The following is a 25280-nucleotide window of genomic DNA, read 5'->3' as shown; positions in this document are numbered from 1 at the left end:
TGAAAAGAGTAAGCTGATTCGCCATTTGTAGCACAAGGTCACCATTGCCAGAAAACAGGCACATTTGCTGAGACTGGTAATGCCACATTTTCCATCCTTAACATAACATTTTGCATGTGATTAAAGTTTTCCCAGTAATCTTGTGCTAAAGCTAAAAAGCAGTGATGTATGCGTAGGTATCTCATAGGAAAAAAAAAAAAAAAAAAAGGCTCTTAGATCATGTCCAAACACCAAGTGATAAGACGAGGGGAAATGGCCTCAAGTTGCACCAGAGGAGGTTTAGGTTGAATATTAGGACAGATTTCTTTACTGGAAGGATTGTATGGCTGTGGAATAGGCTGCCCAGGGAAAAGGTTGAGTCACCATCCTTGGAGGTCTTCAAGAAACACGTAGATTTAGATCCTAGTAGTGTGGTTTAGTGGTGGACTTTAGTGTTAGGTTAAGGGTTGGACTAGATGATCTTAAAGGTCTTTTCCATCCTGAATGATTCTATGATTCTATGTATTTACATACTATTATATGTAGTGTATTATATACTGGGTATATACACACTATATATACATACAGGACTTATGTCCTGATAAAAAGCTCACTGAGCCAACAGTAACACTACATTAGGTTTTAGTTTAGATCATGCCGATATAATCAGTCATAAGTATAGGATATTTGCCTTAAACAGTGAAAATTCACTCTTTGTTATCCAAGTGAATTTATTAGGGAACACATAGCAAATTTTGTGGTAAATTTTGGCCACCAAAAATCATTTTACACAGAGCACAGCAAACTGGTACTTAGTGTGATGCCAATAAATGCTACTCTAACAGTCACATGGGCAGCAAGTCTTCACTAGATTGGGTAATATTAAAGAGAGTTGATGAACAGTTGCTGCTGAGGTACACAGAATAGGTTTTGCTCAGGTGCACAGAATGAATCATCGAATCTGAGTACAAATCACAATCTTCTACCTCAAAATATCAAATAATTGGGCCAAATAAAAATTCAATGTTCAGTACTTTGCAGCACTGAACTGAATTAGAGTCACTGAGATGATTCTAATTGATTTTGCTTCATATGAAACCTAAAATATAGCACTAACATGAAGTCTGGATTTTTACTGCTTACATTCAATGAATTATAATTCTGTTTCTAGGATTAACAGAAAATGTGGGACAATTTTAAAGTCTTTCAAAAAGATTGACAGTAACGAAAATTTGAACAACTGTATACCGGGTCCTGTAACATAGGCTCTAGCAGACAGTTTCGTGCAGCCATTAGGTCAGAAAAAAGATTCTGGATTTTATTTTCCACCTCAACTCTATCACTGTCTCTACAACTCCAACCTTTAAGACTCAAATTTACCTTTTCATGAGCCACTTTTGAGACCCTTGGGAAAGAAGCACTGAGTTAAACATATTAATGATAAAGTAAACAAAACTCCATAAGAGGTGCTTTCTGAGAGCAAACGAAAAAATGAAGCAACCTATTGAACACTTCCAAATGCAAACAGTTTCCCTCTTCATCACCAAGATTCTTCTAAGACAGTTTACCTGGATGGTATGCAAGCCTTTCTCACTGTATTAAAAGTATTTGCAGGTATCCATTTCTTTCTGTCTTGGCCTTGTGCCTATTGCTTAAAGTTGTTGGAGAGCTGAAAGTAAGACAAAGCCTTCCTAGTTTTGCATGAAAAAGAGCCCACAGATCATTTGTTAAAAGATTTTTTCTTGACATATATCAGTTTGTTTTGCGTATCTCTAGCCAAAAGCTTGTGTGAGCCTTACATGTTATACTTTAGCCACTTCTGTTATCTGAAGAAGTTGTTTGACATATTTCAAAGGTTATTCAATTATTATATTTTTACTGTATGAGGAATTCATTTCTTTCCCTATTACATCCAAAAAAAAAAAAAATAATAATAATAATAAAAAAAGGAACTGGAACAATGTAGCTCCTTTTGTAAAATGAAAATATGCAGGGAATCCAGAGGTGTGCTAATAATGCTTGACATTAGGAATGTTTTTCATAACAGAGAAAATAAAAGAAAAAGCACTTGTTTGCAAGCTAGGTGGAGATCTTAAATGTGATAACATTTCTATTGCACTGTGCAGTTCTAGCATGCAGTTACAAGCGTCCAAATAGAGCAGAAGAACATTCTTCAGGACTCACTGGGGCTAAAGCATCCATTAAAACTTTAAAATCACCTGTCGTGAATGTAAATTGCATTGTTCTTCCTGTATTACAGAAACATGCATACACCTTTAAACTGAAATAGATGGAGTCAGGCAAATTTACAGTGCAGGAATTACGTGGGTGAAGTGCTGAAATGTTTGACTCTATAATGCTGATGAAAAAATTTACACAGCTGTCCACTTTAGAAAGATTCTTTTGTTATATTCTGTTTCTAAAATAAATAAGTGCAAATCTTCAACTTCTAAGAATACTAGAAAAAGCCAAGTATGAGAGAGAAGGAACTCATTGTAAGTTTCCAGAGGAGGAAAAAAAAAAAAAAAAGTCTAAATCCAAATAATCCAAACATTTCTGTTTGATTTTTAGTGAAAGTTAACTTTTATTAATCAGAACAAAGTTCTCTCAGGTCGTGAATGTTGCATAGTTAACTACAGATATAAGAAGCCGTTCTCCAAAGCTCTTCCCTTGTTTGAAGCAGTAAAAACTGCTGCTCAGAAGCAATCATATCGTACTAAATTATATTGAGAAACTATGCAATTAAAAGCACACTACGTCTTTTTTTTTTTTTTTTTCCTGACATTTCTTTGAACTGGAATTGCAATTTACAGTGATACATTAAATATTGGGACATTTTCATAAATTCCCTCATTCGTTCTTTCAAAATACCTTATTTTTTCTGCACATCAGTACCATTAAAGACTAGTTTAGAATTGAGCTGCCATAATAGAAGATCAGGATATTTAGCAGGTTTCTGACAGCATACCAGAGATATAAAATTTGAGTTTTTTAGACCCTATGTACCCTTTCTTCTTCTTCTACCTTCTAATTTCTTTGATTGGATGTTTCCCTAACATTCAAACAACTTTTTTCACACATTTTTCAATTTCTTTGTAAATGTTGATGTTAGAGCTGTATTCAATATTCTGGCATCAGTTTCCCAATGATATATATTATACTATAATGTCCTCGCTATGCCTACTAATTTATGTACTGCCCAATTTACATAATTTACATCATTCAGAAAGTTAGTGTAGCTGTTGTTAGGATAGAATTATGGTATTTATTTCCAAATGCTGAAAGCAGATGACAAATTAATAGTAAGTATGTGAACAAGACAGTATGTCAGCTATTAAAATCTATCATGTACAGCCCAGGCCTTATTTCGAACAGTTCTCCCCAATGATGTTTAACAAGAATATTGCACCTGACATCAATTCAGCTTCTCAACATGTTCTCATGTGTAAAAGTTTGTGACCTTTGTTTTTATGTTATTATTTTGGCTAAAATAATGATGTTATCACCTCACAGTGATTTTTATAATCTCTGTTTATCAGCCTGTAACAGTAATGCAGAATGAAAAGCAAAGAATTGGGCAAACTCTGTATCTCTGTTCATGCACCAACAAATCATTGTTGCATTATGTTGCATTGTTGCACGTGAAGTAAGAACATAAACATTACTAGATGGGGAAGAAAACTGCACAAATCTTCAGACCTCTGTGATAGCCTTCTGAGATATGTAGGTTTGGAATTTTGATCTGTTAATAAAGAACAGTCATAAGTACTCACTATTAATTCATCTAAATATCAGATCACCTGCACAGAATTGTTGGGAAAGATGTCAAGATTTATGCACCTATAACTCAAGAGAAACTGGTCAGAAGATGTAGCCAGTCTTTTTTAAAGATAAAGTTTTACAAAGTAAAAGCATCCATAGTATCTCATCAATGTGGTTATCTATCCTTGAGTCATTTTCAAGGTGTCAGAAACTATCTTAAGCACAGTTATATGGAAAGCTTTCACAGAATATTTCAACTGGTAAATCAACAGTTTGGGAATATATTTTCTGGAAAGGTTTAGTTTTCTTGTTCTTAAGTGGAAATAATAGAAATAGAAACTGAGATGCTCATACAAGAAAATGTCTTCAGACTTGATGGGAAGAGAAAAACATATCCTGAAGCTTTTTCTCATATCACTCTGAGGGGAGAACATTTGGTCAGAAGCTTCTTGCTTCCTTTATTTGTGTCAAGCTTAGCTGACCTTGGATGGCATCCTGCTTGATACCACACATCCAGGAATTTCTAATTATCCCTTTCTATCTCCAGAATTACTCACCAGATTCCTAGCCCCTGGCATCTATTTCTGTTTCCCTCTGCGTGCAAAGCTCCCACTAGCTTCTCCTCGTCTTCAGGAGTACAAACCCCAGGGATACTAACTGCACAGGGTTAGCTATTCCTAAACATTGCTACTAAAAGACACTTGGCCTGTTACTTTTTTTCTCTGTAATTGCGCTTGAGCAGCATCATCTGAATAATGTCATTACGATCTAGATTATCATTACAGACCTTAATACTGGAGATTTTTAAAAGCAAGCCTGAATAATTGGGTATTATAGAAAATACACAGAAAACCTGCTAAGGCCAAGATCAAGATGTAAGATGGTGTCTACAGCAGCTAAAGCGTGATATGCAGAATTACCATGAGCTTGCGTCATATTGCACATAACACTCAAAAAACAATACTGAGATATATATTTTTTTATTTTTCTATGCTATGTGCTGTAGAAATCAGTTAATTAATTGCCTAGGCATAAGATCAATAACTGAAAGACACAGGTGGGGGGGTGGGGTATACAACCTGTGACAATGCACCCCTACATGCAGATATAAGGTATAAATTAGAAGATTTTACAAAGTATTTTCTCAGATAGATCCCTGATCTCCGAGCATTGAATACAATAATAATAATAATAATAATAATAATAATAATAACAATAATAAAAAAAAAACTCCACAAAGTTTTACAGAATGTTAAGTAGATGAGGACAAAAGCCAAATGCAAAAAAAAAAAAAAAAAAAAGTTGCAAAGACTACTGTGATACCTAGCCAGGAGAGCTGAAAACAGAAGAGGAGTTACTATTTTCAGTCTATGCTGGAACATGACCAAATTCTCAAGATTTACAGTAAATACATGAGAGAGGGAGGTGATGACAGGAAAAAAAAAAAAAAAAAAAAAAGTAAGAAAAAGAATCTTGATAACAGAAATTTGGAATTTGGGATTACCTTTATAAAAATTATCTCCTCAAGGACAAACTGATTAACAAGTAAAGAAGTATCCTCTATGGACACCAAAATTATCAGCCATGAAAACAAGAAAAAATACAAAATATAAAGCTGTTGCTTCCATCAGTTCACTGGAATACTAGTGTGGGGCAAAGACATGGTACAAGATGTCCAGTATTCTTTTCTTGTCATACCTTAGCAACTATGGATACCATTTTACATAACACTAAGTGTATCTTTATCTTGCCTAAGCAGCTTTTTTGTAGCAAGGTGACATCTCTGAATAATGAAGGTACTCAAGAGCTGACTGAAAATTGTTGGCTTTTGTCAGAAAAAAAAAATATGAAAAAAATGAAATTTTAATTACAAATTGTTTCCAGTGGCATGTTTCTTATAATAACAGGTCAGAGTAGAATACCTGAGGAGTGTAAGAGTGAATGCTTTAAATACTTTTTTCAAAATTAGAAATATTCACTTGTTTTTTCAACTTGTTGTTTCACATGCTTTCTTTTCTATCAAAAAGTGGGTAAAACATGACATGTAAAATGTATAAGACAGAGAAGATAGCTTACATTATATTTGAAATGTTATAATTAAAAACAGAACAGAACACTAAACCATACTGGTTCAAAAGCGAGAACTTACCAATTTTTTTTCCTCTAATGATGAGATTTTTGCAGAAAACATTTTAGTAGTTAAAGAAAGTTGTAGCCTTCCCTAAATATTATGAAGCAAGATAACTTCCGTGGTGTTTTTTTGTTTGTTTGCTTTGGTGGTTTTGTTGTTGTTGTTGTTGTTGTTTGATAATAAAAACAATGTCACAGAGGGAAAAGGAAAGCTAGGTAGCATGACATGGCTGAGTAAAAGGACCAAAAAAGTGGGATAGACTGTGTCAGATAAAAGTATTGCATTCATATATACACACACACAGAGTTGTGTGCATGATTCCCTCCAAGTTCTCATGTCAGATATTTGAAGCTGCAGAAAAAATGCTACTCTCTTCACCCATTCTGTGGTGGGCTCTGCCTAGGGACTTGTCACCAATGTTTTAACAGTTGCATCTCGGGTCTTCTGCTTCTATGTGCTGCCAGATGTCCACATATCAATTTTCCCCAGTCACTGATACTGGAGTGTTTTGTAGCCAGGTGTTGTCTCATATTGGTGCATGATGGTATCACACTCTGCCTTTTCAGCAGTTTCATGTGTTGTTCTCCTGTCACTTGTTGATCCATAGCCCACACCAAGGGTCATCACACTCGGTTCTTGCTTGCACAATTGTGTTGGCTATGGATTATTATGCTTAGTTACCTGCTTCTTATGCTTCCATAGTAAATAAACAAAAAAATTTTTAGAAAGATAAAAAAAAATAAAAAAGGTTGGAAAGGGATAAAGACTAAAACATCCTATGAAAATGATTTACTTTCAGCCATCACAAGATGTTTTGCCATCATCACAGAAATTTTGAAAATTTACTACAACACAGAACATGAATAATTTGAATCTTGTCTTCAGAAGCCCTGTGGTTTGTAATCACAAGGGAATTCCCTTAGGTCTTCAGAAACAAAGTACCTGCTAAAGCAAGTGCTGTCACTGATGATGCTTTGAAAGGACACAAGAATAAAGACAGCAAAGACTGCAAGGGATTTTCCAGTGCTCATCAATAAAAGCTTTCTGCTTTGCGAGTTCAAGAAACTTGCAAGAAATGTGTTGATATCATCCTTCCTGCAGCACAGCATGTATGTCTTTCCTAGGACAGTGGTATGTAAGTGAAAGTAGCAACATATACGCATTAAGTTTTATCCTCATGATTGTGTTCTTGTATTTCTATTGCAATGACAAGAAAAATAAATAAATAAATAAGTAAATAAATAGATCTATAGATAGATTAAATAAGAGCCAAGTTTCTTCTTTTTAACCCGTTCTAAATAGTCAAAATGAGAGTTATAAATGGTCAAAATGTCAGGAAAAATGGTTTCTATTATACCAAGCAGAAATGCATCTTACAAAGCACTGCCATTGCTGATGACACCAGTCCAGCTCACCAGTGGTACCGTGCAGGAGCACACATGGCAGTGCTTTGTCATCGCTGCTCCTGTCCCTTTGATATCCAAAGTATGCCTTGACTACACCAACAATAATGCCTCAGGTTATTATCCTTTTGCCCCACACATTGCCTCCTCTTGCACATGTACAAGTGTTCATGAGGTGGATAGTCTTAAAAGCTGTTTTTGAGGCTGTTTGTAAGATTTCACATTGATGAGTAGTTGTTTCAGAACTTTAACAGGTGCCTTTTGGCTTAGTTGTTTACCAATACAAAGAACTTTTGGAAGGTCTCTGGAGAACCCATCTTTACTCCTTAGGGTCAAGTTACTGATTAATTAAATTCCATTACATAATGAGTCCACTCATGTCCCCTTACTAGTAATACATCACTAGAGAAACAACCAAAACACATCTGAAATCACCCTAAGCTTACTGTGAAGTACAACCTGGCACTGAAACAACTACTTCAAGATATGTTTTGGAAAAAGCTGGTCTTATTCACATGTGCCTCAAGGGCCCATATGTAAAATGGGTATAATAAAAAAGATTTTGCTACAAGGCGCCGCAATTAATACGCATGAATTATTTGGAGAACTTCAGATGAAAGGTGCTATGAACTGTCAAAACATTCATATTCTAATATCTTCCCTGAGACAGTTTGGCCCAAAGAAAGCATAACTCTCCTTCCAGCTAGAGGCTGACAAGATGTATTTCATGATGAATAGTTTGTGCTTGAATGAACAATTCCAGAAGTGATTCTGATTTTTTTAATGTTTTCTGAAGGAGAGCATCTGCAATTCTATTATTATAAGGGGGTAAGGGAGAAAAAAAAATATCCAGGCATGTGTGTACCTGACAGAAATTACAAAGCTTTATACTGGGAGGATCTGTAGGTAGGAGACAGCTAAAATAACTTTATTTGGGGCAGATGGGTGATGTGAATGTATGGGTGCTATTCAACTGCTTTACTGGACTTTTCAACCCTTAGATGTCTTTCATTAACCCATTCTGAAGATCTGCATGAACAAAAGATTTCCTGTATTATGCAAAGATGAAGTATGCCAAGATGATATATGGAAGTATGTAGGGTGAGCTTTGGCAAATTCCACAGGTTTGGGATATTTTTGTTTGTTTGTTTGTTTCCGTTTTTTTTTTTTTTTTTTTAATTTCAATTTTCATGTTTGGGTGATATTGAAAATGCAAGCTTTCACAATCAATTTTACACAATGGCCGTTATCTGTAGGAACCTTTATGTTTGTTAAAAGTATCTTTTAAAACTTTAAATTTGACAGAAAAAAAAAAAAGTATCTACTAGTTAATAGTATTAAAATTAAATGCCAGAGTGCCCTCTACTGGCTCCCAATATTAACAGCAAACTAACAAAACGCAAGTACTTCTAACCTGGCAGGAGCTATGATACAAAATTTATGAGAAGTTTGCCAGCTGTATTTAATTAGAGCATGCTGGGCTTGTTAAAAACAGATTTGGGTCCCTCCGTTGTCTTGAGAAGGTGGTGGAAGCATATGTGGTATGCAGCTTGAAGAAAATGACTGTCTTATCCAGTGGCTGCTGATGCCTTCCTTACTGGAAGAGAAACCACATTCATATTGCAACAAAGAGGCTTCATTGTTATACATCACCAATCAAAAAACGCTTTGCAGGGTATGAAAATAGAAACAAAGCATGCCTTATTACATTTTCTAAAGCTCGTGGGAGCCTATAAGTTCAGCAGGGATTGTGAGATTCCTGCTCTTGTGCAGTCGTTCCCTGCTGTGGTTTCCCACAGGAGCAATGACAAAAGTGAGCTGCTAGGCTGTATTAAGTTTAGAACACAGACTGACAGTCACACACTATCAAGAGAAATCTCTTTACCTCAGAGATCAAATAAGAGGCTTCTTGCACAAACTGGAAATACTTGCGTAGAGCTGACTGCTTATCTTCAGGAAGTAGTGCCCCACATATGAGGAATATGAGGCATTTTAACACCTGACTGTGCTTCCAGCTTCACCTCCTAGCAATCTCTAAAAGTGTGTATACAGTGCTACAAGTCAGATCAGCAGACTAGTTTCTTCGTATGTCTTCATACTACAATAGCAACAGATAAGTGAGACCTTACTGGGTCCTTTTCTTGGGGTTTAAAGAGTTGGAGAATTCCAAGAACTTCATTTAGACATAAAGAAGTGAAAAGCATACCAGCTAATGGGACTATTTTTCACCTTTGCAGGCTTTGAAGAATAGAGAAAGAGCTGTTCGTGTTGTTTGTGCTATTATTTCATAGGCACTCTGACATAGAGGTGTGGAGGAGCACATCTGCTGTTAAGCTCACAGCCTAGTGAAATGCTAAAGTTGTGGTCTCCAGATATTTGCCTATGAAATTGCAGCACATTAATACCAGTATTTGCCAAACATCACCCTAATATACACTGGAGGATACCTTCAGCTTAATTCCATTTTCAGTCTCTCAGCTGAAGTTTAGGGTACGAAAGCTTAGCAAGTATTCTAAAACAGCCAAAGGTAACACTTCAGAGTTGTAATTTTGTCCTCGGGTAAATGCAGAAATTTTTATTTGGTTGGATTAGTGCAATAATTGCACAGAGCAAACTGAGCAGATTTTTCCTCAAGTCTACAGTGTTAAGTCTGAGAGCTTCATGCACATTAACACACATTCTCAACAGCTCTGTGAACCATGGAATTATTTTCAGTCCTTATTGTACAATTGGAAGTCTAAAACTAAACGCATGGACCAACTTCTGGCAACAGTTCTCTGACAGCGCTGGAAATCAAATCTATGCTGAGCCACATCCTAGGACCTTAAACAGATCTCTGTGTGCTTTGGAAATGAGTATGATGTGACCTCAGTAACTTGGGGATCCCCATGAGACCCTGTTAGACTTCCAGGCCAAAACAAATAGTAATTTCTCAATGATCTAGAGTGAAAGCAGGGAGCAGTTTCTGGGAGAAGAAATGCCGAAGAAGCTGTGAAATTGTCTGTACTGTTCTATTCCTCTAGAGGCTTCCTCATTTTACACAGTTATTTCAACTTTACGCACAGCTGAACACAACTACTGCTGTTCTTTTGCAGTTAATGTTGTGAGTCTAAATTATTTTTGTCTAGTGTGTCTGGCTTTTTATCCTTTTTCTGACAAGTGTTAAAATGATGGCATACACAGTCCAGATGCCTTCTATTTACTTAATATCTGTAATTCATTATGCTCTTTGAAGAGCAAGCTTTACTGCACCTGCTGGCTTACAGGAGCTGATGAGCTGCCTTAGCGTTATCCTTCCCTCTACTCCACTCATCACACAGAAACTGAGTACAACATTGGATCAGAAAATTGCTGTAGTATTGGATGAAGCTGATGCATCTGCAGTTTCCTTTGGACATCATCATCAGTGCATGCCAATGTCCATCATCATACCATATCTTTTCCTCATGGTTCAAGTTTGCACTATGGTAACTGTGAGCTGTTAACAAGCTTGTTTTGTCTCCTGTACAAGAGCTATTGTCATAGGCCAGCTCCTTCTCTCACTCTGAGAAAGTAAAGTATGTTTGCAAGGTTTTCTGTTCGTGTCTCTATTTTGCTCTTTATGTCAGTATTTGTCTTGGGACCAGCAAAGACCATTCTGATTGCTTTTCACTAAACAGTTAAAAGTCAAAGAAATTCCAGGAATATAAGTCCCATCTCTGCTGAAATAGTTGAAAATAAATAAAATCCCTTCCCTATTTACTTACTGAGTATTCTGCTGTTTCCTGTTGATTTAGCAAGCATTTATTCCTCAACACCACCTGAAAAGTTAGTGATAAGAGAGGATAGTTCTAGCTCTGAAGCTTCCTGCAAACAGACCAAACATCCTTTGTGCCTCTCCTTGAGTTGCATTCTTCATCATGCAACACCATACACAGGCTGAAATTTCAGACATGACAATTTTGCATTACTACAGGAGCTTGTGGTTTTCATACTCTTCTGATCTCTGGAGGGCTCAGGCAGAAGGGGATATAAAATATCTGTCTGGGACTGCCCAACTAGAGTTAGTGCTATAAATTTGCTGAGAGTGCTTAAAGAAAAAATCACCTAGCAGTCCTTGATATAAATTAAGAAAATATGAGACTGCAAAGTGGACTGAGTTCTGCTTGCAATATTGCCAGAGTATTACCTAGCCTGTCAGTTGCAAAGGGTCAAGGTTGAGTTTTGCCAAGGCTTCAATGCTTCTGGGTAAGACATGCAGACACTTGAGGAACTTTGCAAACAAAACCTGTAATCACCACCAGCCTAAGTGGCAACTCAATGGGCACTTTAAGAAACCAAACTTTATACATAGGCACTTACAATAGATGTTAAATCCTTGAAACCTAGCCAAGGTTTCGTGGAATTCTCCTTATGCAATTAACTCAGTGTAATCACTCAAACTGTGTATTGTCATTTCCACTATTAGATGCCTCACTAGCCCTCAAGTACTTCATGTTGTCAACCATTATAGCCTTAACCATTACACAAAGCCATAACTAGTCTTGATCTCGCTGTGCATAACATACAGGCTTTGGAAAAGGCCTGTGGACATTCAAGTATTTGACGCATAACATATAACAGTTAAATTTTACAGAGGCAGCTGACAGACAGAGCAGTTTGCACAGCTCTGATGTGAAGGACATGGGGGACCCAGTGTATGCCAAGTTGACCACAAGCCAGCTGTGTGCCCTTGTGGAGAAGGCCAACAGGCTCCAGGCTTCTTTAGGCAGCGTTGCCGGGAGGTTGAGGGAAGTAATCCTTCCCCTCTCTCTCATCAGCACTGGTAAGCCAAGTTTAGAGTCCTGGGTCCATCCTTGTCTCCCCAGTACAAGAGAGGCATGGATATACTGGAAGCATTGTCCATAGGTGAGATTGGTCAAACCTGGTGTCAGAGGGTGCCCAGAGAGGCTGTGGAGTCACCACAAATATCTGTGGAGATATTTAAACCTGACTGGACAATCTGAACAACCTGGACCTGAACAACCTACTCTAGCTGGCTCTGCTTGAACAGGTATGCGACTAGAGAATTCCAGACAGCCTCAGCCATACTGATTCCGTGGTGACTCATAGCATCTCTTTTTACAGAAAAAATATAAACAAAATAATAATTAATATAATTAAATAATAATTCTGTCCTTGAGGAAAAAAAAAAAAAAAAAAAGAAAAAAGAAAAAAGATGATAAGTGATTTAGGTATTAGAAAGCAGAGATCTCAAAAGTGTGCTGAGCTCCAGGATTTGAACAGAGAAGATGTAATGGTATTAGTAAAACATTTTAGATGCACAACAGATAAAATTTTTCTTTCCTTTTTTTTTTTTTTTTAACAAAAAATTTGCCTTTAAATTCTACACTGCATAACTGCATATGGTGCACATGATGAAGGACAACTGTCTAAAATGCTACTCAATTGTGCTCTGTTATTAGAGATTTTTGCACAAAAGTTTGTAAAGTACAACTTTTGCAGTTGTAGGCCCTTACTGATCTTTTCAAGGCATGCATCCTTATTAACTTCACCTGATCTTTTCTAAACAGAGCTAAGGGGTCTTCTTTCTTGTGTCTTTCACTTGCCACCATTCACAGGCTAATGGCAGTGTGCTGGGTTTATATGCAGATGGAAAATTGATTAGTAATGTATTTTCTATAAATGACCTGGTTCAAGAAAAAAAGACCAACACACATGGGTCATGACTAAAATTGTGCTATGTACACTTAGATGTGGCTTGCAATTTTTTACAAAACTTGGCTAAGTTATTCCTTATGCATTTGTTCATTATTCATCAAATTAATTAAGTGGATGTTTAGTCAAAATCTTATTAGCTCAAAGTCTTTCACTATTTCACTTTAGCCCATCACTCTTGCCTGTCTTCATATATCAATAGTTAGATATAACTATTAAAGGTACATAGCATAGAATTGATCTGTACTTTACAGTTCACAGGAAGATTTTTTCACAAAGCTGTTCCCATCTTCCACAATATTTTGGGCCAAACAATGAGGCAAGATAGCAATACCTTTTGGAAATTCCAAGTCTGCATTTGGACTGTCAGTTTACAGATTAATAAAATAATGCATACAGAGCAGAAAATCTGAACTTAAATTCTAATTTTCTTACTTGCATAGTAGGCTAGTTAGTAGGCTAATTGCATAACCAACCTACTGGTGCATTACAGAGAATTAACACCAGGTTCATTTCAATAAAATGGAGTCAGATTTATATACTGCTACCTTGGAATGTGCCCTAATTCACTGCTTAATATGCCCATCTTGAACACGGCCTACTTTTATGCTGGGAAGAGACCCATATGTACATAGACCCCCATACACCCTGCTCCCTGCTTTTACAAAATCTATGCAGTTTTCATAGCCTATTGATGTGACAAGCGTAGGGCACATCTTGGAGCAGAACTATTGCTCAGCTTAGATGGTGCCATCTAGAAAGACCTAAGAACGTGAACCCAGGAAAGAAGACCCCCTAGCACTTTGCAGGTCTTGTCTCCTTATAAAGCAAGAGTTGTCTGCATGGTGCAATAATTGAAATAAAAAACTCTCTGTGCGACTATCATCTTCTTTCAAACTTTCTGGAAGGAAAGGAAAGGGATATTTTAAAAGAGAGAGAAAACTAAAAGGCAAAACAAAACCAGTTTGTTTGTTTCTTTTTGTAATCCACAACTGTTCAGGGGAAACCTTTGTGTTTTTTGTTTTTTTCCCCATTTTTGTTTTTCACAGTTTTACTTTGCAATAAATGAGAAAGAGAAAGAAGGCAAAAAAAAACAAAACAAAACAAACAAAAAAACCCACAAAATATTTAGCTGTATTCAGCAGATGATAGCTTATGCTGGGAGACTTTCTTTTTTTTTTTTTTTAATTTAATTTAATGTTTTTTACAGAGAAGTTTGATAATTAGGCATCCATACCAAATTTTAAAAATGTTTCTGAAAATATACACCTTAGGAAGCAGGATTTCAAAAGTTATGTCTGCCAGTGAAACAGAATGTTGCCTCCCATCAGTAAAATGTTAGAAGGGAATGGAGTCAGAGCTCTGTAGACAAAGCTTTGAACTACCTGGGATGTAAAAACAGTTTCCTGTTTTCTTCCTTTCCCTAATCCTATCACTGGAGCTTTAGATGCAAACTTTTGTCAGCCCTAGTAATCTCTGTTGTGGCCAAATAAAGTTTTGATCCTACTTAAGGATTCCTATAGAACGTTCTTCAGGGATCACCTGGATGAGACAGAAAACAGAAGCACCAAGAATACAACATGTCAGGTCTGTTCCCACATCACAGAGTGATGGCATTTAACAGATTTTTTGACTCTTTGTGCATTCTTTCTGGCCTTATTTGTGGAAAGACACATTTCCCCCCTGTACTCGGCTCTGGTGAGGTCGCACCTCCAGTACTGTGTTCAGTTTTGGGCCCCTCACTACAAGGACATGGAGGTGCTCGAGAGAGTCCAGAGAAGGGCAACAAAGCTGGTGAGGGGTCTGGAGAACAACTCTTACGAGGACCGCCTGAGGGAACTGGGGTTGTTCAGCCTGCAGAAGAGGAGGCTCAGGGGTGACCTTATTGCTCTCTATAAGTACATTAAAGGAGGCTGTAGAGAGGTGGGGGTTGGTCTGTTCTCCCATGTGCCTGGTGGTGCCTGGACAAGGGGGAATGGGTTAAAGTTGTGCCAGGGGAGGTTCAGGTTGGATATTAGGAAGAACTTCTTTACCGAAAGGGTTGTTAGGCATTGGAATGGGCTGCCCAGGGAAGTGGTTGAGTCACCATCCCTGGAGGTCTTTAAAAGATGTTTAGGTTTAGAGCTTATTGATATGGTTTAGTGGAGGACTTGTTAGTGTTAGGTCAGAGGTTGGACTAGGTGATCTTGGAGGTGTCTTCCAACATAGATGATTCTGTGATTCTGTGACTTCCCTATGCTCTAAAAAACAACTCCTCAGCAGGGTGGGAGTGGGGCAGCACTGCATACCAATCATCTTTTGCTCTAGATCATACATAATTTTCTCTAAGATAGTTGCTGTATACTTGCACACCCTACAAAAACAGTACAAAATAGTAAGCCAGCAACAATCATCTGGACGTGCTCCATGACACCTGAGCAGATACGCTCACTGCAGCACACAGAGGGGCCCCACAAAGAGCAGGGCAAAAGTGCAAGGAGGAAGGGGAAGCAGAGAGGAGCTGCTCTGGACCGACCACAATCCCAGCTCACCAGCCCCATGGGCTGTTTGGGGAAAGAAGAGTCAGGAGGGAAAGAGTGAATTTGAGCTTGGGAAACGGCAGGAAAGGTGTTATTTTAATGTTAGTCTTTTTCATTTCTCACTATCCAAACCTATTTTAAGTGATAATAAATTTCTCCAGGTTGAGTCTGTTTGTGACAGTAACCAGTAAGCAATCTCCCCATCTTTATCTCAACTCACAAGTTTTCTCATTGTTTTCTCTCCCATCCCACTGAGGGACCGTGAGGAAGTGGCTGGATGGGTGTCTGGCTCTTTGCCAAGGCTAACCCATCACAATATGTGTACAATAAAGAGTATAAAATGAAATTAAATGCTGAATTATATAAAACAAATGAAATATTACTACAAACTACTAGCATTGTAGTAAGGATTACTAGGTGTTTTTTTGAAAACCATCCATCTTTAATGGGAAATACCACGTCTCCACAAGATTGGATGCTGGTCTTTATGACATTAACTTAATGTGCTCAGTGTTCAGCTTACCCTGTTTATGAGGGCTATTATACATATGGGTTGCAATTCAGAGAAGCAATATAATAATATAAAAAATAACCTATATATATATATAAACATTTGCAGGTCAGGTTTGAAGAAAATGCTTTCTGAAACAAAATTCTTATTAGCTGAAGTTAGCACAACAGATTTATAAGCAATAAAATAATAATACACAACATTATTCCAGTTATTCTCTCAGCATTTATTTGAAATATCAATATTTCCATGATACAGTTTATACATAAAGCAGTAGGGAATGTCTTCATTTCACATCATCCAGTACTGAAGTGGCACATTCGAAGCAACACATTAAACCTCTGAAAGAGTCTGTATAGTTTAGATAAACAGAACCCTGGACTACTAAACTAACAGAACTTTTGCAATTGTTACCAAAAGAACGCTGAGAAGCTAGGCACAGCACTGTACACACCAAGTGCAGTAAGGAGGAAAAAAATAATGAACTAAACATATGGGGAAGTGTTTTTGCATATACAGCCACATGTCTTTAATTGCTCAACACAAAAATAAATAAGTTTTATTTAGTCCTCATTGAGGGCAGAATATGCACAAATGATGTTCGAAGAACACATGGTAGACAGAAATAAAAGAAGGGAGGGTTGTGTTTGGTTGGATTTCTTCCCCAGTGAATGAGTTTACAAAGAATATCTGGTTCTTAAGCAGCATGACTTTATGCCAAAAACTGACAAGAAACAGTTAACACTTAAGCAGTTTTATCCCCTATCTTGCCCTCCTATTGGCATTTTGTTGAGCATGCTCAAAGTTTCTGAAGGGCAAATTCATGTGGTTTGTGGTTCAAGCTTTTTGTTATAGGAATCCCCTTTTTATGGTTTACAGTTTACTTCTGGATGGAAATAGGTTTTAAATAACAATCAAGAATACAAAAATGAGCATAGATCAGAAGGGCACACGGTACAGTGGTTCACTTTCGAGAAACCAGAGGGTCTACATTTATACTGTCTCTGTGAGAATAGCAAGCCATTTTGGTCAGAAGACACAATTCTGGTTAGACAAGGTTAGACCTGTGTGAACTGTACCATAAGGAAGGGAAAGATGGAATGGTAAGAACTCTTCCCTCTTTTTATAGAGAACTAAGATTGAAAAGTAATACAGTGGTGATAGGCATTATCTTCCCAATACCGCCTTCACTTCCTGCTACTTCACCATGAGTCATCTGTCTGGCTTGCTATTGTCTTCCCAACTCCATCTCAGCAATAGCTCTGGTTACCACCAGGCCAGCATGGCCAAGTGATCTAACACTGTGTTGGCTCACAACATTGTGTTGGCTCAGAAGATACCACGCATCACCACTACGTAGTATGACAACACATAAACCAAAGATGCTCAGTGGGACTTGATGACTCTAACCACTGCAATTTGCACTTGTAAGGTGTAAGAAGCAGCATTTGGAAAGCAGTGGTACTGACATTACTATCTGGGTCAGAGGTGGTGAATCAGCCATTCTAATTGGGTAAAGGAACTAGAATATCAACATAATTGATAGGGAAGAAGCCTGACTGGCCATGAAGCATCCCTTCATACCAGTTTTCATCAATCTGGTTAGTAAGGGTAATAATATCACCCTCTTTAAATCCCAGCTCCCCCTCATTTTCTGGTTCAAAGTCATACAGAGCTCGGCAGCATGGCTGATCCATGTGAGCACCTGTGGAGAAGAAACAGAAAGAAACAGCATGTTTAAAAATCATGACTGTTACAGTATCCATTTAACCCTCCTACTTTCTACAAATTTTGCCGTTCTGAGGTAATTCATATGGTGATGACAGTCCTTTGACAGCATCTAAATTTGGACTGCTAAACTGCATTAGAAGGTAGTTAAAAGCTTTTGACAGCCTTGAGTCTTCACATGTGGTTCTGCTAGTAAATGAGACTACTAAAATAACTAAACTATAGTCAAGCCCAGTCCTAAAAGAGCGGCTACTACCAGTTTGGGATCTGATTTTTATCTGTTTACAAAACACACAAAATGAAGCAAAAGCCCAAATAAATTTCCATCTTTACTGGCACAGATGCTTTGTCTGGGTCTCAGGTAAACAGTGAAAGGGGTATATTGAAACAAGAGTGAAGATTTAACTATGCCTTTATTTGGAATCTTCACTGGTACAGATATACTTCAAACAGTCATACATGATCCTAATCTTCAGAATTTAAAAGCGAGGTTTCCAATGACAATTTCTCCCCATTACCACAAAAAAAATGATGATTGCGTGGCCATCAGGGTAGATTTGGAACAGGTTTAAAATGGAAAGCTTTCAAATATGGTAGCTGATAAACATCATGTAAACCCTTTAGAATGGCTAACAAATATTACTTAAAGTCATTAGTTAGTTTAGATTTTCATAGCTTATATGAAATTAAGAAATATTCTTTCCTTCTTGCCCCACCCTTCTACCTCCCAAGTCTCTATAGCTTCAAGCCTACCAAAAGCACAACTGTTCCTGGTCAAAATATTTAGGATTTATCAGAACTACAATGTATGAAACTTATATTCCTACCTGACTTCCCATAGTAAAAGTTCATGTACTTCCAGTGGTCTGAGTGAACTGATGCATGCCATTACCTTATAATGACATTTCTAGGAATACATATTCCAGCTTTTTCATATGTACTGGCTTCATGATGAATGAAGACCTATGCTTGAGCTACATTTCTATAGATGTCAATACAATAAGCTTTTCAGATAGTATATTTAATTTATGAAATTCTGTAGTGAAACCTCCTTTCATTTCTTTACATATTGCTCACTGTTTATTTTGCTGGAGGAGTAAAGTTAAAGATAAAGATAAGAGAGCAGACATCCTTTATTTTTCATGAAGTCTATTTTGCTGGCATTAACAAGCCTTATGATGCCTGTTTGGTATCCTCATCACTACCAGCTGAAACACAGAAGACTTAGCTATGAAAGGTAAACTAGAACTAAAATTCAAATGAACATTGAAGATCTGAGCTTTGAATGAACCAGCCCAAACCTATATTAAAGAATTTTCAAATAAGAAGACAATTCTCTGAAACTGATGAGAACTTCAAAAGACAGAACCCCTAATGAAGAAAATGCTAAATATTGCTCTCTGAAAAGGAAAACACAAATGCTTAAGGGATACAGGAATATCAGTCTGTACTGCCTTTGCACAGACAAGTGTTCATGACACCACAAAAACACAAAGGAAGAAGAAAATTCTGATGACAAGACAGGAAGACCTTTACTATGCAAGACTCAAGCCACACTCAAGCACAAGGAATCCCTAGTATAACCCCCCGTGCATAATCCCTTGTATAATCCCCCATGTCTTGCCAGTATAATGAGAAAATTACTACTTTAGAAGGCTATGCATGACAATTTCCAGTTGCAGGTGGCAAATGGAGATACTGTTGCTGCCTGTACTTGGGAGAACATTAAATATTCACATCAGGATACAACAAGAAGGAAGGAAATCCTGACTAAAGATCTAGTGAAAAACCACTATCTTGCAATACAGAATGTGCTAGCTATTGTCATTGAGATCAACTGGAACAGCTGATGTCAGGGACCAGACAGAGGACAACCATCACTGTAACATGGAATTAACAGACCATTACTGTGAGAAACAAGCAACAAGGCTTTCTTAGTATATGCCGATATGAACTAAAGCACATCGTTAAGACAATAATGATGCATGCTTACATAAATGTTTCATCCTGTTCCCAGCTGAATGAAAAACTCACTTCGCTTTGTTCTTGTTTTTAGTGATTTTTAATTTCAGGCTGTATGTCTGTCTTTACAGAGCAGGATAAGATTATGGAGTTTTTTGGGGTGTCAGGATTCTGCATGCTCATGGAAAACTTACAGTTGGTTTTTGGGTTTTCTAAATGATTGTTTTGTTAAGATCTGTATTTCAAGGTGAATTTAGTATGGCAGCATCTCTTTGTGTTTCTAGGACTAAGGAAACTTCTGACTCAAAGACAGATTTAAAGCAGTGGATCCATGTTCACATGCCTGAGGATGTGAACATTTCAGAAAGAATGCTGTACTTTGTTTTGCAACTGGACCGTGTCCTTTGGTGGAATTGGTATAGCCAGTTCAAACAGTTCAAGTAGTTCACCTGTACTATCTTCATTTTCATTTTCCCTCACTAATGAAGAACTACTCTCTAGGACGAAGCATGGAACTTCTGCATTGTAGTAAAATTCAGCCAAATTTGGCGCTTTTTTCTCACATTGTTGCTGCCATTACCTGCTGGTTTGGGAGTGGTGGCATGGGATATTCCTCCATTGTGCTGAGTATTGTCACCAGTTGTGAAATCCAGGCTCATACGAGGTTTGGGCTGGTATTCTCTTTTGGGCTGAGATGACGCCTCTTTTATTCTGCCAAAACATATCAGTTGAATGTCAAGAGTTACTTTCTTGTCAACAGATGAGATGCAAGCATCATTATTTCCAAGGCTAAAGTTAACATCCATCAATCAGCCTGTCTAAAAAAGTTTTGGGATTTGGAGTAATTTTTATTTAATGTGTTAGTTCAAATTACCAATAATGACCTGATGCAACTGTGCCATGGAGTTATTAATTTTTCTTTTCCCTTAAGAAATAGCGTTTTGGCCAACTTCCTTTTGTCTAAGAATAACAAAGAGCTTATAATGGAGAAAAACCTGTGATATGATCTAGCAATGCTAAAAGAAGGACTGTACAAATATCTCTACCCTCATTTTTAGCTTGACTGAAACCTGTTATTTTGCTGCTGTTTTTGGCAAGCCTTAACTATTCAGTTGGTTGATGCCAACTCTTGTCATTTTGTGCAGAGACTGTGTGGGAATGTATTGACTTCAGCTGTATTGACTCCATTCATCTGTAATTTGGAATACTTGTTTCACAGAGACGTGCAACTCCAGTTTTCCTGGATTCCCAAAATAAAAATATTATGCATCATTCATTTTAATTTATTCTTTTAATTGAGAAGTCTAGAATTTCTAGGAAAGGGTACTTTTTCAGATTCATAGTTAAGGTTGATAAAATGAGAGCAATTTATGCAAAACAACTTCCATAAGTAATTCTAATACCACTTAGGGAAGAATATTTGAGTCAAGATCTTTGCATTTAAAGTGCAAGTTGGTTTATCTAACTGTCCCTAGTTTGGCCCCAGAGTTGCTGTTGGTAGCATTTTGATTTATGTATTGAAAAAAACTGCTTCTAACTTAACCAGTTTTGGTCCTGATAACAAGAGTCTCTTCACCATCCAAAATATTATCAGTATTAGTCAGTCCCCAGAAATTGCTTTTCTTCTTCAGAAATATAAAACAGAAATATATTTAAAACAATAGTAATGATGTTGTCAAAATAAACTTAAACAAAAAGGCTTTGTTGTATTTCATTCAGTTACAGTTCACAGTAAAGTTTTGAATAAAAAAATACTTAATTCTATTATACATAATATTTCTGTGAAGCAGATACCATTTTTCACAGATTATGAAGTTGAAGGTGACAGTTTTAGTGACTTGCTAAAATCTCTCTAAAAGCTCAGCAAGAGCCTTGTTTCTTCAGAAAAGAAATATCTCCAAGGAAACTGTTCTTGCTTCCCAGCTGCTCTGTCATGATACTCCTTCTACTCGATGAAAAAGAGAATTTAAAAGGAAAAGTCTTTGCTGACCTTCCAGATTTTATGAATTTTACTCTAAGTCTTCCAATGTTTGCCAAGTCCTTTCCTGGAATCATGGTATTTTAAGGAAGTTTAACCCTTCCATTAATGTGTAGAAAGGTTATCTTTTGGAACTTGTTAATTGTGTGGTTACGAAAACAAAGACTGTCTCACCAGGCAACTGCAAATTAAGGTTTATGTGTTTTAGAGATGTAGATGATTCTGAGTGACTGAGTAGAGGAAAGCATCTCAGCTCACTAAAGCTATCAAATGTGATTTAATTGAAAGCATGTGTTTATAAACATTGTAAGTCAGTGTTACATACATTTTGCATCCTACTTATAGGTTTTCTGCCTCTGGAAAACATAAAAAGCAATTCAACAAATTTAAAGGAAGTGTATTACCTGTCTTCCAGCTTAGAAGTAACTCGCTGAAGGATCTGTGTGGCCTGCTTGTGGTACTCCAGCTGGGCTTGTACAAGAGCAGAAAGCTGGCTCACTTGTTCAATCTGAGGATTGACATTAAAACATCGTATCTTAGGTCAGTATCAACACATCAGCAGTAGAAAGTAAAGACCACTTTCAAGCTGACACTGCAAAGGCAGTGCCTTTGCTTTTCACTCTAAAAAATTCATCCATCTTTGTAGTTCATAAATAGTTACATATCAGCCTTTATGTATTACCATGTCTGGTTATGATCGGATATGGAATGGTGACTGCAACTTTTCTCTGTTGATCATCTCCATGGCCTATTTGCACGAACAGTAGCCTACAGACCTACTTCATTCAGGAAACACTGTGAAAGTAAAGATCAGACTGTAATGAAAACATAGTACACCTTCTCTGTCCCACCATTAGATGGGCACAAAATGGTACAGAGTACGGTCATGCTTCTTATGCATTCTGGGCTGTGAAATAGACAGAAACAGGAAGATGTTACATCCTTTTGTATGTAGGGTATTTGTAGTGAAGTCAGACAGAATTCTACTTCGTGAGGGAAAAATCATCCAAAGCTCTTGTGAGGATGCTGTAGTTCCCAGCAGTTCACACAACACACCTCAACGGTGTCATGCAGGCCAGGACTATCTAGTTATATGGGGATGTATTTTAGTACAGGGATTAAAACTACAAATTCATTATACTTTCATTTTAGCACAGCTGTATTTCATTTATGACATGCAAATGTTTTCATTTTTGTTAGGTCCCCTCTAAAGCGCTCTGGCAACAAAATGAGGTATTAAGTTACACATGAATTTAAACTTAAAACCGGTCATTTCCTTCAACTGGAATATTTAAATAGAGTATCAGTTGACAAGATACCCTGTAAGACAGACTTCAGATGTAATGTTTGTTTGTTTGTTTGTTTTCATCCAGAAGTAGCAACTTTTTCTTCTCGCGTTACAGTTTCAAGATTACTTACAAATAGAAAATAAAGAAAACTAATAGATGCTCATTCCTCAACTAGCGCGTAAGTGAAAAATATGCTGCAAAGTCATGTTTCAGCAGTCACATTAAGTTTGGCTTTTCTATTCATTACTGCATACGATTACAGCAGAGACCATGGGGGTTGTGAGCTTATCATCTCTGACGTTTACCAATCATCTCAGCAGCATACATACTTGAACAAATGCCTCAGATCATACCCCAAAACAACAGCAAAGTAAAAATCATGATTTACATTTATGTAATTCTAAATAGGAAGGTGTTGTGTCTTTGTAAGTGACACTGTTCAGTAACGAAGCACAACGCTGTTACAGAGGATTGATGTTCTTTATCTCATTTATTTATCAAACACTTGCTAAATTAGTCCTGCATGTGCATGCTGTACGTTACTACAGCTTCTCACTGTGTCTCACTGAGTCTAGTGAGGTAGGAAGTGCTTCCCCATTTTAAAGTTATAGGAAACTGTGGCATCACAGACTTATACAGGTTTTCAAGTTCTAGACTGCTTTAGATTGCCTTCACTGCTGAACAAGCATCTTTCTTTTGTTGTTAATATTCAGCTCAAAGCATAAATGAGGGATATCTCACATCCATCTCCAGAAGGTTGAACATGCTTGACTCAGCAATTTCTTTTGATTCATCAAATTTCTCCAGCGCTTGGCGAAGCTCTTCATCAGGGAGCTTGCCCTGTCTTTTCTTCTTGTAGTCAAAATCCAGGCGCCGACCCTCCATTTTCTTTAGGTGATGCTGAAAAAACAAAAAGGCAAGCACAGAATAAAGGGTGTTTCCCAACTCTCTTTAGCCAAAAGCTATCTGCATTGTAATCAGATAGTCCATGTAGATTTTCAAGTATGTGCTGTTTGCTGTATATCATCCCTTCCTCAGAGGGGAACAACAATGACGTGGTTTTACATCTCTTTTGAGATGCTCTGCCCTCTAAATATGACAGACATTCAGCATTAAAAAAGGCCACACAGAATACACACAGAATGGATAACTGCAGTCAATACTTGTATAAAAGATACGAGAGTTTCTGACATTTAACTCTGATGTAGAGTTGCCTGAACACTGTTATTTTCCCCTAGAAATTTAAGGGAAAATTCAAGTAAAGTCAAAAGGTTGTACATTTTTGCTTGCATCATAGTTTTCATGAACAAAGCAACAGAGAAAATACAGTTTCATCAGATCACCAAAGGATCTTAATGTTACCTTTTATTAAAGATTTTCCGGTTTGTTAACTGACAGAACAGTCGTGTCATTCTATTTAGTAGTTGCCAGGTCAAACCCCCAAAAAGTTAATGCTACCAGCCCCAGAATGAATATTCAGGTGTTTACTTTCCCTCAGAAGCATCAATGTTAGAATTTTGATCTTTCCCCTTGTAAACCATCAATGAGAGAGACAGGACTGGAAAGTAAAACTCAAAGCAACAGACCAAATCAGATCCTCTGTAGACAAAAAGCCCTTTTAAAATTAGACAACAAACAAATTTTGAACATTTACATATTCTGTACAGAGTACAACTACCACGTTTAGGACAATACCTGTATTTCTCTCAGGTCTTTGTCATGGAGATTCTGAAGTGGGTCGATGAAGTTTTGTTTAACTTCCATGTCTAAAGAGTCTTTGACCTCAGAAAGCTCCTTCATAGCTTCTCCCACATCTGCAAGTGCTGGTCCTGAAAAAGAGGATGCCCCGTTTAACTTAACTTAGTTCCAAGCACTGTAGAACGAAATTGACTCATGGTAATTTCAGCTAATATTTAATTTTCAGCCTCAAGTTTAGGAAAGAAACAGAGTATGACACACCACGTGAAAGGGCAACATGTATTTTGCATTTCTGCAGCCCCCAGAGTTTATGCCTTGCGATACACCTGAACTTGAGAATTCATGCTGCATAAAGACAGCCTGCCTCTACACACACCTCATTGTCCATTCATTCCTCAATCTTGTGAAGAAAATATGTTAGAAAATAATTATATTCATTTGCTCCAGTGTTGCTGCCAGACGTTAGATTGCATATAAAAATAGTTTTAATGCAAGTCTAGGTCTTCCTATTTGTATCAAAGAACGTAAAAATAGTTAACATTTACAATGTTTTTTTTATTGGGCGGGGTGGGGGAATGAAAGATTCTTTTGAAGAAATTCTCAAGTTCATACCCTTAGACAAG

At 37.2% G+C, this 25280-nt stretch overlaps 1 protein-coding gene across 1 annotated transcript in view; it reads right to left on the bottom strand.

Annotated features, from left to right (window-relative positions):
• Window positions 1-16212: 16212 nt before the first annotated feature.
• The window catches only part of SH3GL2 (SH3 domain containing GRB2 like 2, endophilin A1), a 95420-nt gene continuing 86352 nt past the window's right edge, over window positions 16213-25280 (bottom strand). The window contains exons 5-9 of the mRNA XM_040541456.1: window positions 24655-24788; window positions 23701-23859; window positions 22075-22178; window positions 20273-20403; window positions 16213-17707 (exon numbers count right to left, since the gene is read on the bottom strand). Coding sequence (XP_040397390.1) covers window positions 17508-17707; window positions 20273-20403; window positions 22075-22178; window positions 23701-23859; window positions 24655-24788 — 728 coding nt within the window. The 3' untranslated portion in view covers window positions 16213-17507. The remainder of the gene's footprint in view (window positions 17708-20272; window positions 20404-22074; window positions 22179-23700; window positions 23860-24654; window positions 24789-25280) is intronic.

Source organism: Cygnus olor, chromosome Z (genome assembly GCF_009769625.2).
Source record: "Cygnus olor isolate bCygOlo1 chromosome Z, bCygOlo1.pri.v2, whole genome shotgun sequence".
Lineage (NCBI taxonomy): Eukaryota > Metazoa > Chordata > Aves > Anseriformes > Anatidae > Cygnus > Cygnus olor.
The sequence above is the reverse complement of the archived record's forward strand: the minus strand, read 5'-3'. Positions and strand labels throughout refer to the sequence as shown.